Here is a 13983-nt window from a genome sequence, read left to right as displayed (position 1 = left end):
TTTAACTTGGAAAGAAAAATTTTCTTAAAAAAACTCATGCTACAGGAGGGATGCTCATCCTACTCTAAAGCAATCGAAATCAAATTTGTTACATACTGTAAAAATCAATGACAGTTCTATGGATACTGCATAAAGCACCAATTAATCAGAATTTGTCTATATAATAAAAAAAATATAATTTTATGAATTCAAAATGTACTCTTATTTTTCAATATATTTGGTATACAAAAAAAATAATTAAAAATATTTTATCTCACATAAGAGAATGGCAGGTTACCCCAAATATGGTCTAGAATCCAAGATTTTTGATCACCATTTTCATGTTATACACAGTACTAATGTCTCAATAGTGTTGTTCAAACTGACCAAGGTTCTGTGCTTGTGGCTCTTCCTCAGTCTGTGTTGGTATAAGCTCACATTCAATTCACAATTAAAATTAAATAGTAAGCATTTGCCTTACTATCTTTAATGTGAGGGATAATGTTGTGTGGCTTTTGTCTCATATTCTTAAGGAAACAAAAGAGCTCACAAAAATTATATGAGACAAATTAGTCAGTTTTAAGATCAACTTTTATTGAAAAATTAAAAGTGCATTGCATTACTTCTTTATAACTGTAACATTTCTTAAACCACAAAACAGAGATTCTGTTTAAAAAATCTCTTCATATTTGTCACCATTCAAAAAACAGAGTATGATCTAAGTCAACAATTATTTTAAAATCCTGGGTTATTCCCAAGGCCCCTGGTTCTGTTAGTCTGCTGTGAATGACATAATTTAACTATCTTCTCTAAAAACTACCTTTAATTACACAATCAGAACTTTTCTCATTCAAAATCAACAGCTGCTGTTCATTTTTATCCAATGGTCAGTCTTTTCCAAAATTATGTGAGTTAATAAGCACTGCAGCTACATGTTCAGCTAAGATCTTGCCTATTGTTTATTTGATCTGAATTCACCCACACAAATTTATGGCGATGTCCATGTGATTTTTAAAGGCAAAATTGCTACCTTAGAGTATATTTTAAACCTCAGAAAAACAAAGTTACTCACCTGGAATTGCAATGCTTTGAATTAGTCAGTACTTCTGTATATCCATACATCCTGATCTCTCACGGTCAATAGTGTACGGATTAAAAAGCAGGAAAATTCCAGGTAAACTTTAGTCTGAGAAGCTGTGGTATATTACTCAGATGGAAATTACCTACTAAGAAGAAAACAGATGAGTTTTCTCACTGACTATAACTGCTCTGCTAAATCAGCTCACCAAGTCACTAATTAATATGAGCCCAGTGCCTGTGGAACATAGTACTCTCCAGAATCTGATATTAGAATTAAAAGCTTTGCAAAAAATCTAATTGTGGTCACCTGTGTCAGGACACAACACTGCAGAAAGGCAAGATAAAATGCAGAGAGTAGGAAGATAAATTTAAGTCCCTTGTCTTTGGAGAAAATACCTCTTCATTAACTGTCTCACTTCCAAAACAGGTAGGAGGAGCTCCATTATTCCCACCTAGCTGCAAACCATCAAGAGCAATAGGTAGAACCTCTGATTTTTGACCTTCAAAACACAAGATACTCCATTAAAAGAAGAAGCAGAAATTTTAGTGAGCAAAACATTATATATGTACTGAAGAGCTCTAGATCTATTTCTGATTACGTCGCAGAACTGTTCAAGGCCTTCTGTAGCTGCCTTTTGAACAACATAAAACTGTGACAGAGACCAGATTTCAGGCAGAAGTCTGTATATCAAAATGTGATGTATTTCTTCTGTACTCTAAAAACAGCTATAATGAGAGATATCTAGTTTTGATGAATATCTGTAGCTATAAAGAATGGCATTTACTATTACGGAAGTTTCCTAACTGCTGAAGTCAATGTTCTTGCTGACTACTTCTGTACTGCAGGCCTCAGGTCATGCAACATGGATGTTTACATCAAGAAATGTTAAGTATTGAATACAGAGGTCAGATAATAGGGTTATAATTGAGGAATATTGAGGTTTACGATCAAGAAGGCAAGAGACCAACTACACTGTCTTGAGGAAAATAACCTAATGAAAGAAATACCGTACCAGTAAGGTTACTAGGGTTCAATGACATAAAAAGAACAATGTAGATACTATTTTGAAAGTCATACTCATGAATCTAAAAGACAGTGAAAAACTTCTAATAATTTTTAGATTCAACTCAATTTCAATAAAAGATTTTGCAGAAGGTTATGGAAGAGGAATAAGCAATAGTCCCATGAAAAGCTAGGAAGGCTGTGCTATACGATACGGCATTTACCATAACAGCTTCTTCTCTCTGTGCTGACACAGCCAAAAACGCGAGACAGGATCCTCAGAAGACAACCAGTGGGACCTGCAGGATGGAAATCTCTCCTGGCTGTAGCTGTCCTTCCACAGGACTGATGGGGCCAGAGAGGCTGTGAAGACTGCATAGCATGACTGCATTTCATTGAACATTACTAAAATAATTTAATTTTGTTACTGAGGTGGAGGGGCGGGAGAAAAAGCAATTAATTACTGGCTTGCATAGAAGATAGCCACAGAATCATGTATGAAAACACTTGAAATTAGCATATTCCATTTATCACCATGACAGTAACTCAGCAGACAGAGAATTATTGAATCTCCATTTTGTTCCATTACTCTGCTTCCAGTATGGACTTTTCCACTCAGTAGTATTGATTATCTAGTGATTAAAATTGAACAAGCTGCTGGTGAATCTGGTCTCTATAATTTGAAAAGCCTAGCCAGTTGGAAGTGTTGGGACAAGCTAGCTGCAGTCAAAGATACTGACATTATTTTGGGGTCTTATAAGTTCCAAACAGACAGTAAATTCCATTTCAATAAAAGAATGATGCTGGCTAAAAGTCCCACCAAATTCAGTTAAAATGGTCATAGAGATCAGTCCTGAAATAAAACTCAAAAACAGGGGCCTTGGTTAGCAACCAATATTCACTAGAAAAGCATTCAGAACACTGACATTACAATAAATGAAACTGAAAATTCTAATATTTCTAATAGATTAAAGGGATTTCATATTTTGACAGTCTATACACAATGTTAGAATTCCTTATCTTCAGTAAAATTATCTGTAAGATATTATTTTAAGGGCACTAGGATTTAAATGAGTGTCAACTAATATTTTTGTATTTTTTCTTTGGCTCACAAAGACACTGAAATACCATAAACATTATTTAGAACCTCAATAATATATAAATAGGTTACATTACAAATGGAAGAAAATACAAGACAACTCTTCAGCATGGTAAATCTCTGCATATAAATAAGCAAATATTTCAGATACCTACAATTCAACAGTTATCTTGCTGTAAAACTATTACATTTAAATCCTTTTACACAAATTCATTTAACAATAATGTACACAATCTACACAAATTGACCTCTAAAAATACAGCAATAATATACCTGTTACAATGACTCTGCTACTATTATCCCCTGATTTGACACTAAAGGGCAAATACAACTATCTTACTCAAAGGTGCTGTCAGAGATTGCTGTTTTGTACGTGAGAAAAGCACCAACAATAAGATTTAATACTGTTATACATTTTCTTTAGCTCCTAAGAATCTACATTTTAGAAATGTTTCTATATGCCTATTTCTGTCTGGCAGAAAAACCTGTAGCACATTATCCACATAAATAGTTGTTGAAGGAAAAGTTAATTCTCTTAAAGTGGAAAACATGCTGTGGCTTAGGTCTAAGCTTATAACCACTTTTTTTATATATGTATGTATATATATAATTATATATATTTATTTATACTGTACATATATACTGTGCAGAGTTCTTAATTTGCTATTTTAGTACTTATTAATTTCCTGCTGACTACAATAAACAAGACCAATGTAAGAGTCAATAGTACTTCAACTTCAAGATAATACATTTTCCCTCAGTAATGTGATCTACCAATACATATATATTTCAGTAGCCTATTGTTCTTTCGTTTAAGTATGTCTTAGGAGATTGGAATTTACAGAAAGAGAATTTCCTTAAAACATGTTCTGCAGAACTGGGTTAAAAAAATAGCCAGTGCTGGAAAACAGTGAATTAGAGAAATAAATAATTAAACCACTGTACTACAGCTCCTGCCCCAACCTCTCTATTTCCTCAATGAGGAAGTCAATGTCAGACTTAGTTGCTGCTGGGTTGGAGATGACCATTCGGAAGAAGTTGACTTTATCGCCCTGAGGCTGATATCCAACCATGGTAGTACCTGACTCCATCATCAGGGCCTTGATTTTCGGTGCCACCTTTATCATTGAAAAAAAAAAAGAGAGAAAGAAAAAAGAAAAATTTGTTTTTTCCTTTGTATGTCACAGCATTTCTTAATTCAGAAAAAAATAAATTGACTGCCAAAAAAGGCACTAATTTTTATTTAAAACATCCGTAACAGAAAAAGCTTGATAAACTAAATATGTAGGATTGGATATTTAAAGGAAAATTGACAACAATAATATCCATCTTTTTGATTAACAGACTAATAACATCTTAGAGTATTCACTATGTAATAATTTTATCTATTAAATATACACATTGTTTCTTTGTGCTAAAGATTTTGTTATGAAGAAATGTTAACTGCCTCTGTATGAAAACCTACTCCAGACCTTTTTGAAGGTAATGGATATTATGAGTATTCTCAAAGCAATTTGTGTGAAGGGGACAACAATAGAAATTTTTCAACAAGATCTGTATCATAAAGAATATTTTCTACTAACATAAGCCATGGAAACCTTCCAGTAGTTTTGCAGTACTTTGCATTTACCACAATCTCACTTCCTCGCTTTAAGTTACAAGGAACAATGTTCTGACAGTCTTAATACTTAATATTTTCTAAGCCCAGTTTTTCCATCCAGACCTTCTTTCTCCTGCCCTACTCTCTGCCAGCCAAGATCAGCTGTTTTGCTGTTTTGTAGGAAACTTTATGATGTCCTCTAACACTTAACAGGGTCAAGTCAAACATTTTATCCCTCTTGCCACTTCATACCTTTTACCTCAATCTTCCTCTATTCTCTGGGTTTTTTGGTAACTTTTTTATCTTACATGCCATTGGGCTGACCCAGGAATTTCTATTCTCTTCTGTTCTCTTTCCCCAGTGTGGTACAGATTTAAAATCCTCTACAAAACCTCCCAAGTTTGCCCATTTTTCTCCCTTCCCTAACACATACACAAAAGAGCAATAACTTCTAATACCTATAAAATTATTCTTTTGTCTCCTGAATGTACTTCATTTCACTTCTGTCTGTCTAAAATACTACTACAAAATTAATGTATTTTGCTTCCCTCAAGTCCTAAGTAACAGGATACTTTTCCTGGTGATGCTTTTATGATGCCTTCGCTTCCCTCTTTCACTTCTTCTAATACATTTATAACAAGGTCCTCCAAAGGGTATTAATTTTCACTGAAATGCATTAATGCATTGTCATTTAAAATCCAAATAAAGACCTGAGGAGGACTTACAGGCTTCCATGTGCTTTACTTGTCCAAGCATTTTTAAATATCTACCCTTCTGTTTCTCTTGCTGGTATGCTGTCCTATCCAAACAAGACTGCAATGTCTTTAGGCCTAGCTGCTTTTTGAAGATTTGTAACACTTGCGAGCACAGAAGTGATACAGATCAAAGAATAACTGAGCATGTTCTGTACCTGGTTCTATAGAGAAAACATGACTTCAGCCTCAGTATAAATAGAAGACAGAAGTGAGCAAATATCAAGGTCATGATGAGCAATGGAGAACTGATATCTCAGCATTTGTAATATTTGCCCACACACAGATATATTATTTTTAATAAATAGACTACTTTGGGTTGAAAGATTAGGTTATATTTTTATATTTAGCAAAAGACACATACCCTGTGTAACTTTTCTCTTCTCTCGTCAGAGTCTGGCATGCCCCTGAGACTTGGAGGAATATACCAAAAACATACATTTGTATGCTCTGGCTGCAAAAAGAACCAAACACATGATCAATTGAAAAAAACCCAACAATACAGGTCAATCCCACGCTAAAGGCTCGTCAGTAGTGTATTTTAGGACAGGCATGAAAGACAAAATATAGTATTGACTTTCTCAGTTCTGCATGTTAAACTGAAAGGAATGGATTGCAGTTCGCTGCTTGCATCTGTTGTGTTATATTCCCTATACACTGTCCTACTTACAATATTTAGGGCGTTAATGAAGTGCAAATGCTTTTCACCTTCATGCAGTTTCATGAGGAACTATTTTCCAGGATCACAACAGAAGCAACTCAATTTTCCTTTTCTTAGCAAATGTAGAGATGAAGTATATTCTATCAACCAAGGGTTTATGCAGTGGCACTAGCAACAGAGCATACAGCAAAAGAGCAGATTCTCGGTTATGTATGTAATAATGTGGAATCTCAGCATGAGTAGATTGTATTAAGGTACTTCATGCCCTAACCTGAGAAGTCCTTTGCAGAAGAGAAGGAGATAAAACTGACATTTGTGGTACAAAACCACATGCATTTAGCCAAAAAAAATGCCCAGATGCCAATAGTCATGTAGTTCTTTAGGAAATAAGAGCAGTTTTGCATAGCTGGCTTGACGAACTGTGAGAAGCGTGAAGACTGTTTTTGAAATTCCATCCAGATTTGCCTCCTACATACATAAAAGAAAACTTACCTCCCCTTCAAAAACCATCTCAAATTCTTCTCTGTTTTTGATTTTAGTGTAGAGATATTCTGCCAGCTCCAGGCATTTGTTGATCTGATTTTCGAATCCTACTGTACCCTGTTTAAAAAAGAAAGAAAGCATTAATCATATGGTTATTTTTTCTCTTCTGAAGCAATCATCTTTTCAGATAGGCTTCACTTTTAAATACTTTCAGTAAGAAAACATTTAGTAGTATTATTTCTTGTAATTTAAAAATACAGTTAATCAATACCACAAAAGTGACTAAATGTGACCTCCACTTGAGACTTATAAATTAAATAAATACATTTCTGGGTTTTGAGATAAACTTTTGTTATTTACCTTTGCTTTCCACATCAACCAGAATTTGAAAATGTCCACATGTCTACCACACTGTATTGCCTTATCTCCAGTGTCATAGGAAACATCATACTGTTTGTCTGGCTGGAAGAGGTAGCCTGCACACATTTGATTGCAGCCTTGAAGTATACCCTGTAATGAAAAACATGTACTTATATGACTTACATAGCATATGTACATAAATGTGTACATCAATAATGTATAAAAAAGTATTTCAAACTTAAACAGAAGAATTGTTCTTTAATGGGACATATTATAACATACTGACTTTGTTTTGTAAACTCGAGCCATAAAAATAATTTCATAAGCTAAGGTGATTCTCTTAGATGTCCCTGAGAGATCATATGGTTTTACATGCCTACACACCCACACCTCAGATTAAAAACATTCTCAGATTAATTTGGATACTTAGTTTGTGATATTAGCTTTGTGCACTTCAAAGGCTATGTTCTTAACACTTAAATTTCTAATTTGTTAAATTACACACTAGAATACAGCTGTGGTCTCTCAGTGCAACAGACAGACAAAATGAAATGAAAAAACTGAATTGAAGGTTTCAACTTTGTATATTGTCTAGCTTTATGACACTTAACACAAGTGACAAATATAGGTACAAATTACCTAAATCAGACATTCTTTGCTTACAAATAAATATGGCTCACAGACCAATAGAAATCTATGGATTACTGGTAAAAATCACTGAAGGAAACACAGAGGAGCAAATTCCTGTATGTTTCACAGAAATCTTACACATATGACATTTCTAAAATGGTTTACATCTCCTTTAGGGCTTATTGGTGGTTTTTGGAGGAAGCTCAAAGAACACCAGTTTGTCTGATAAATACAAAAACACCTATCAAAATTCTCATATAAGACAAAAACTCTTGCCAAAATCCTGCAATAGCTAGCACAATAAGCATGCATACCACTAAACAAAGGCTAGTGCTTCTCTCCAATAGATGTGTTTTATAGAGGGAAATAAGTGCTGCAGTCTTCACTTTAGAGATGGATGGACTGGAAGAGCAATGGCAGACCTAGGGCTGGAACTCACAACTCTTCCATCCTAGTTCTATACACAGGGATGACTTCTTCAACTAAACTCTTCTAGTAGCAATTGACATGCCAGAAATTAGTAAACAGTATAATTAGTCCTATCCACAGATAATATGACTTGTTTTTTTTATCGTCTAAGGAAAATACTTATTGCTTAAGAGAAATAAGACACTGGTTTTGCTTTCATTGATGACAACAACGAATCTAGATGAAAGCCCTAAAAATATAGAGTCATAATAAAAGTAGCATGCTTTCTTTTCAACAGAACTGAGAAACTTTTAAACCACTGTGTAAGGTAAAAAAGTTGTTTTTTATTTAAGAAGTTTAGACTGTTACTAAGTACTGAGACCAAAGGTGTATGTTCAGTATATCATAGAAACAGCAGGGCAGGTGCTCAGATGAAGTATATTAGCGTGGCTCTATTATTGTTATTAGAATAAGCAAAGACCCAACAGCTAAAGATCTGATCCATATTGCCTACAGCTTTAACCAAAAAAAGCCCCCAAAACCCAGGAAAGATAAAACAACTTCCTAAACACAATGTAAATCCACACAATTATTCCTTCCAAATAAAGTTTTGAAATTAAATGGATTTTGCAATACCCTCTGAAAAAGTAGGGCTTGGTATTTACTTTTCTTTTTTTTTAAAATGTTTAATTATTAAATATAAGGCAGACCTTCTCCCGGACAAGAATGGCAGAACATTGTAACAACACTCCCATCATCTTGTGTGGATTCCAAGTGACTGAGTTGGCTCTGCAAAAAAATTACAGATTCAGATAGGTCTGGAATTCAGAAACTTAACCTGAAGCAGTCACCTTTGTTTTCTGCTTTCAGCTGGAAATACATGGAGTTTTGACCATGATGATATCAGTATGGAGGTTATTACTGTCTCAAGTGTCTTCTTTCCCAGCTATGCTGTCCAGGAAAGGAATTTTTTTGCGTTAACATTGCAATGTCAGACTTGTGATTAGTTTATATTATTACTAATATCAGCTAATTAGTATCAGATTATTAGCTGATACAGTAACATCTCCCCCAGAAGACTCCACTTCTAGAAGTAGGACTAACAAAAATAACAAAACCAGTTTGATGTGTTCTCTCATTTCAAGGTACTGATGGGGAAAGCAGGGGTGTCAGAGAATTAAGGGACCAATATGGATTCTGGGAGAATACAGTTCTTTGTTGAACAGCTGCTGGAAAACCAGCAAGTAAATGAAAAGACACTCTCCATGCTTATCCGCTTTCCCAGTTAGAGCCACAGCTCCAGCTTGTTGAGCCCATGGACTGCTGAAAGGCTCTAAAACTTTACATCAGAATCCTAACATTCTGTATGTAAAGCTTAAAACTTTTTACATGTAAACACAAGTGAATGCACAAGATCCCCTAATTTACTAGTCAAACACAAGAGATGTTCTGTATTTTTAACATACTATCCTAGACGGCTTAATGATGATGCTAAAATAAATGCGCCAACATTGCACATTCATTGACCTCTTTGCCCTAAGTAACTAATTGCCAAATGTCTCCTTGATTCACTGCATTTTCCACAGAAGGAAATCACATAATGGTATTTCACAGACTATTCATGTATTCTTACGATGTGGTTGAAAGAAAATGAAAAGGTATTTCCTCCTCTTCTACACCTTGCTCTCAGAGGACACAGATATAACCACTGTTCCTCCATTTTGAGCAACACAATGATATCTTCACCCCAGTATGAGGACCATTAATTTCTAGATACGATTCCAACCTCTGTCTGTGCTAGGTTAAACTGCAGCACCCCTCAGTCAAAAGAACATTGCAGGCTGTGCTGTACCTGGGCAGCTCACCATCCCTCTAAAATCTCCTGCTTATGTGGTGCAAACCAGCAGATACATAGCTCAGACTTAGGAGGCACTTATCTTTCAAAAAACTTCAGTAATAGTTCAGGTAGAGTAATCAAGAAACATGAATTTATCTAACAGCTGATTTCCATTTTAAAAACACCATGTCTTCAGTTTAGCACATTTATTTAACGTTCAGGGTTCCAAACAAAGACAATTTTAAGTCACTCTTCGCAAGGAGCATTAGGTTTATTTTAACATGAAGATGTCACTCTCCTCAGTGCAGCCAGCCAGCCAGAGGCTATCCCACCACAGGCAATCCCAGCTCTGTACCATGGCAGCATGCCAGTCCTTCATGCCAATGTCTGCAAGCAGGCCAAGTATGACCTGAGTGTCAGCAACAGACCCCAGCTGGGGCTCATGACAGGCAATTACACAGTACACGTGGGCCCCATCCCGTGTTTGAAGATCCGTATAACTGACTAGGAAAGAAATAATTTCACGCATCATGGCCTGCTGCCTTCTCTATTTACTTAAAATTAAAGCCTTAATTAGCGCCTCTGGGTTGACCTTAGGTCAAAAGAGGTGTGCCAAAGTCCTATGACCAACCCTCTGTACCTTAAGAAAATTATTTCATAATGCTGGCCTTATACTAGACATGTTGCCATGAGTGACTAGCAAATTGGACTGGGCAGAGGTTGATAGGATTCTGCTACTTCAGAGTACTCCTGCCACACCACACCCTGCCGTCCCTGTGACAGAAGGGTCTGCATGGTTTTGCTGCCAGTCCTTCTGTACACAATTCCTTACATTGTATTTATTCTTCACTTACTGTCTGAGATGCCCAACACCAGGAAAGGTTGTTTTCCCTAAGGAAGAGACTTACTCACTGTACTCATTTTACATCTTTATGTGGTGCTCACATTCAGTACAGTTGACTCAAGGAAGCAATTTGGTGCTAATTTAAGAGTACATGGGTAGAGCTTGCTTCAAATATTTTTTGATTCCCTGGAGTCTGATAACTGCAATGATGGAAAACAAGTTTCTGGTTCTTCATTGCTTTTCTGATTTCTATTCAGATGGGCAGCATTCCATGATAGAGCAGTTTCAGAGGAAAGCTAGAGACACCCATGGGGTTATAAACATTGTATCTTCTACAGGTTTGTCATCACTCAATATGGGAACAACTGTGCCAAAGGCTACACCTGGAATGACTACTGAGTCTGAATTGTAAGGGACAGTGAGAGAGTCATACTTTCATTCTGCCATCACTACGAACACAAATGCTTTGTCTCTTTAAATTGGGTTCAATCAATTATCTATTAAAGATTGGCTTCTGGTCTCAGTGGGCATCTTGATAATCTGGCTTATGTACTTGGGGACACCCGTGTGCTCTTTTCTACAGACTTCACTCTGACCTCTACAAGAGTTTTCTGCTTGTTTCATGTAACTCACAGGCCCCTGAGCTCTCAGACATGGTGAGTATCAGTGACCCTTTCTGGCCTCCCTGTAAATGACCTCAGTCTTCTCCCCAGCACAGCAGAAAAGTATCAGCTATCGTAGTCTTTTCCAGCTTTACAGGTACTGAAACATGCCCCTAAAAATTTCTACTAATTCAGTCTCCCTGTGTTCCTCTCCTTGTTGTATTTTTAAAAAAAAGAAGTATTTTTGTTTGTATATATATAAATATATATATATATAAACCTTTCATTTACAGAACACTCATTTTCAGGCAGAAAATACTCATTATTTTCTGAAAAAACAAACATCTTTCAGGAGAGAACCTTTACAAATTCCCACCATGTCATGGCTTCCCATCATGAGTATCCATGCTCAAACACCTTCCCTGGATTCCTCATTTATCACTGCTATTCTCAAAGCCCTACATTTCAGAGATTGTCTAGTTCTCCCACTTCATTTTTTCCTCAAATCCTTCTTCATCCTTTCCCAGACTTATGATCCCTTCAAAGATATGCACAGAACAATTTCCCTTTCTTTTTGCCAAGTAATATCCTTATCCCCCTTCAAATCAGCTGAAAACTTACCTTTCACACAATGGTACATCACTGTTTTCTTCTGTAGTATTGTTTCAATCTTCACAGTCTAAACCTCTCCTGTCTGTCTCGCTTTTGTTTAATTTAAACTCCTTAATGTATCAAATTAATATTTTCATGAATTTGTGAAGTGTCATGTACCTTATGAAGGTACTTGCATAACAGTATTACAAATAAGCACCATGTAGTACCTTTCTATTCCATTCAGTTTATGACGATGCTTTCGGGACATTAAGAGTCCACCTCCCCAGGCAGCCTGGAAGAGACAGAAAAAAGAGAAGACTCATTTTTTTGAAAAAGCTCAACATATTTAAGATTAATCAGAATCTAGTAATAAATATTTTAATTCAAGAAAAAACACATGTAAAAAAAAATCCTTTTTTGCTTGAATAGCAGCACTTTTTTAGTTACTTACATCTACATGGAGCCAGAGGTTGTATTTTTCACATATATCTGCAATCTCCTGTATTGGATCAAAGGCTCCATATACTGTTGTGCCTGCAGTTGCATTTACAAAAAGAGGAACGTATCCCTACAATAAAAATAAAAATATTATATATAAATGCCAACCTCTTTCAGGGAAAAAAAGGGGGAAATAATATCAGAAACTTTGTTATCTCATTTTCCAGCCTTAAAAGAGTTTTTCTTCCCACGTGAAAGGTACACAGTAGAAACTAACTAATCATATACATGGTAAGAACAAACTCTGTTTTTGTTGTATTGTGACTTCACAAAATTAACTAGTTAGAAGATAAAGAATATTATTCTGTCTAATCTTTTTCAGTGAGGAGATTCAAACGATGTTAAAAGACTAGCAATAGCCAAGTAAAGTTGTGACTTTTATAGCAGTATAAGGGAAAATTAATTAAATGTGATCTGTAAGTTGTGATTTGAAGGCCTGAAATTGTTCCTTTAGTCCTTATCTACTAATAAACAGAACAAAGGAATCCAAAACAAAAGCAATAAATTTGGAACTATCAGATGAAAGAAAGACAATTTTGACTTAAATGAAATAAATGTGAACTGCAATTTCATAGAGTGCTCAAATGTAAGGAAGTCAAGAAATAAAAAAATAATAATCGAGATTGCTCTAATTTTGGCTGTTTGTACAAAATTAATGGATTTTTCACTGCAATGACTCAAGAAATAATAATTAATGCATCAAAAAATTAAGCTTACTGGCTATATTTACCAACCCTGCAGTCTCACACATGAAATCTATATGATTTTTTGGAGTTCTATAGAATTTTTTATGGTTTTGGTTAAACTTTAAATTTTGGACAAAAGTAGTTTTAGTTTCGTGTTCTCATGCTTTTTTCCATGTATTGCCACAGAAAGTTATTTTTTAAAGTCATGAAATATGGATGTGGTTCAAGAGTTAAAAATACTTTGTTTTTAAACAGAAAATGGAAACCTTAGCAAGACATATAGATAATTCCCTAAACAATGCATGAATGTATAATTAAGCATCTGAAAATATTATGATGACATTTATATCTCATTATAATATGTTCTTTAATGTTAGCCCTCAGGCTTCAAAGGAAGGGGTAATTTTACTAGGCCAAGCATTTAAGGACTAATTTTTAAGAGCACAAACCTTTTGTTTTGCTTCCAGAATTTTTGCCTCCAAATCAGCTGGTATTATTTTGCCTCTGTAATTATCATAGAAACAGAAAGACAAAGAAAATTAAAGAATGCATATGGAAATACTACCTACAGCTGAAATACTTTAATAGGATTTTCTCAACAGGCCATTAGTAACTTGACACACTGTACTGAATCAGTCCTTAAACACAATACAAAAAATTTAACAGATGAACACATTTAATCTATCAAACCCTTAGCATTCACCCTACCTTTCATTGCATTTTATCAAAATCACATTGTCTGTTCCAAATCCAAGTGCAGCTCCAGCTTTCTTTATTGAGTAGTGACTCTGCAGCAAACATATGAACATTAAACGGGATGGTGGTTTAATGATGAAGTATTTTAACAACATACATCAATAAATTAAG

The 13983-nt window shown here is 35.2% G+C and overlaps 1 protein-coding gene across 1 annotated transcript in view; it reads right to left on the bottom strand.

The window, feature by feature from the left end:
- Window positions 1-552: 552 nt before the first annotated feature.
- Window positions 553-13983, bottom strand: part of GAD1 (glutamate decarboxylase 1) — a 30930-nt gene continuing 17499 nt past the window's right edge. Inside the window, exons 8-16 of the mRNA XM_018072636.3 lie at window positions 13825-13904; window positions 13566-13620; window positions 12384-12500; window positions 12160-12224; window positions 8766-8844; window positions 7018-7167; window positions 6667-6774; window positions 5878-5967; window positions 553-4279 (exon numbers count right to left, since the gene is read on the bottom strand). Of these exons, the coding sequence (XP_017928125.1) occupies window positions 4106-4279; window positions 5878-5967; window positions 6667-6774; window positions 7018-7167; window positions 8766-8844; window positions 12160-12224; window positions 12384-12500; window positions 13566-13620; window positions 13825-13904 (918 nt within the window). The 3' untranslated portion in view covers window positions 553-4105. The remainder of the gene's footprint in view (window positions 4280-5877; window positions 5968-6666; window positions 6775-7017; window positions 7168-8765; window positions 8845-12159; window positions 12225-12383; window positions 12501-13565; window positions 13621-13824; window positions 13905-13983) is intronic.

Source organism: Manacus vitellinus, unplaced genomic scaffold (genome assembly GCF_001715985.3).
Source record: "Manacus vitellinus isolate BGI_N305 unplaced genomic scaffold, ASM171598v3 scaffold_22_pilon, whole genome shotgun sequence".
NCBI classification, from domain to species: domain Eukaryota; kingdom Metazoa; phylum Chordata; class Aves; order Passeriformes; family Pipridae; genus Manacus; species Manacus vitellinus.
The sequence above is the reverse complement of the archived record's forward strand: the minus strand, read 5'-3'. Positions and strand labels throughout refer to the sequence as shown.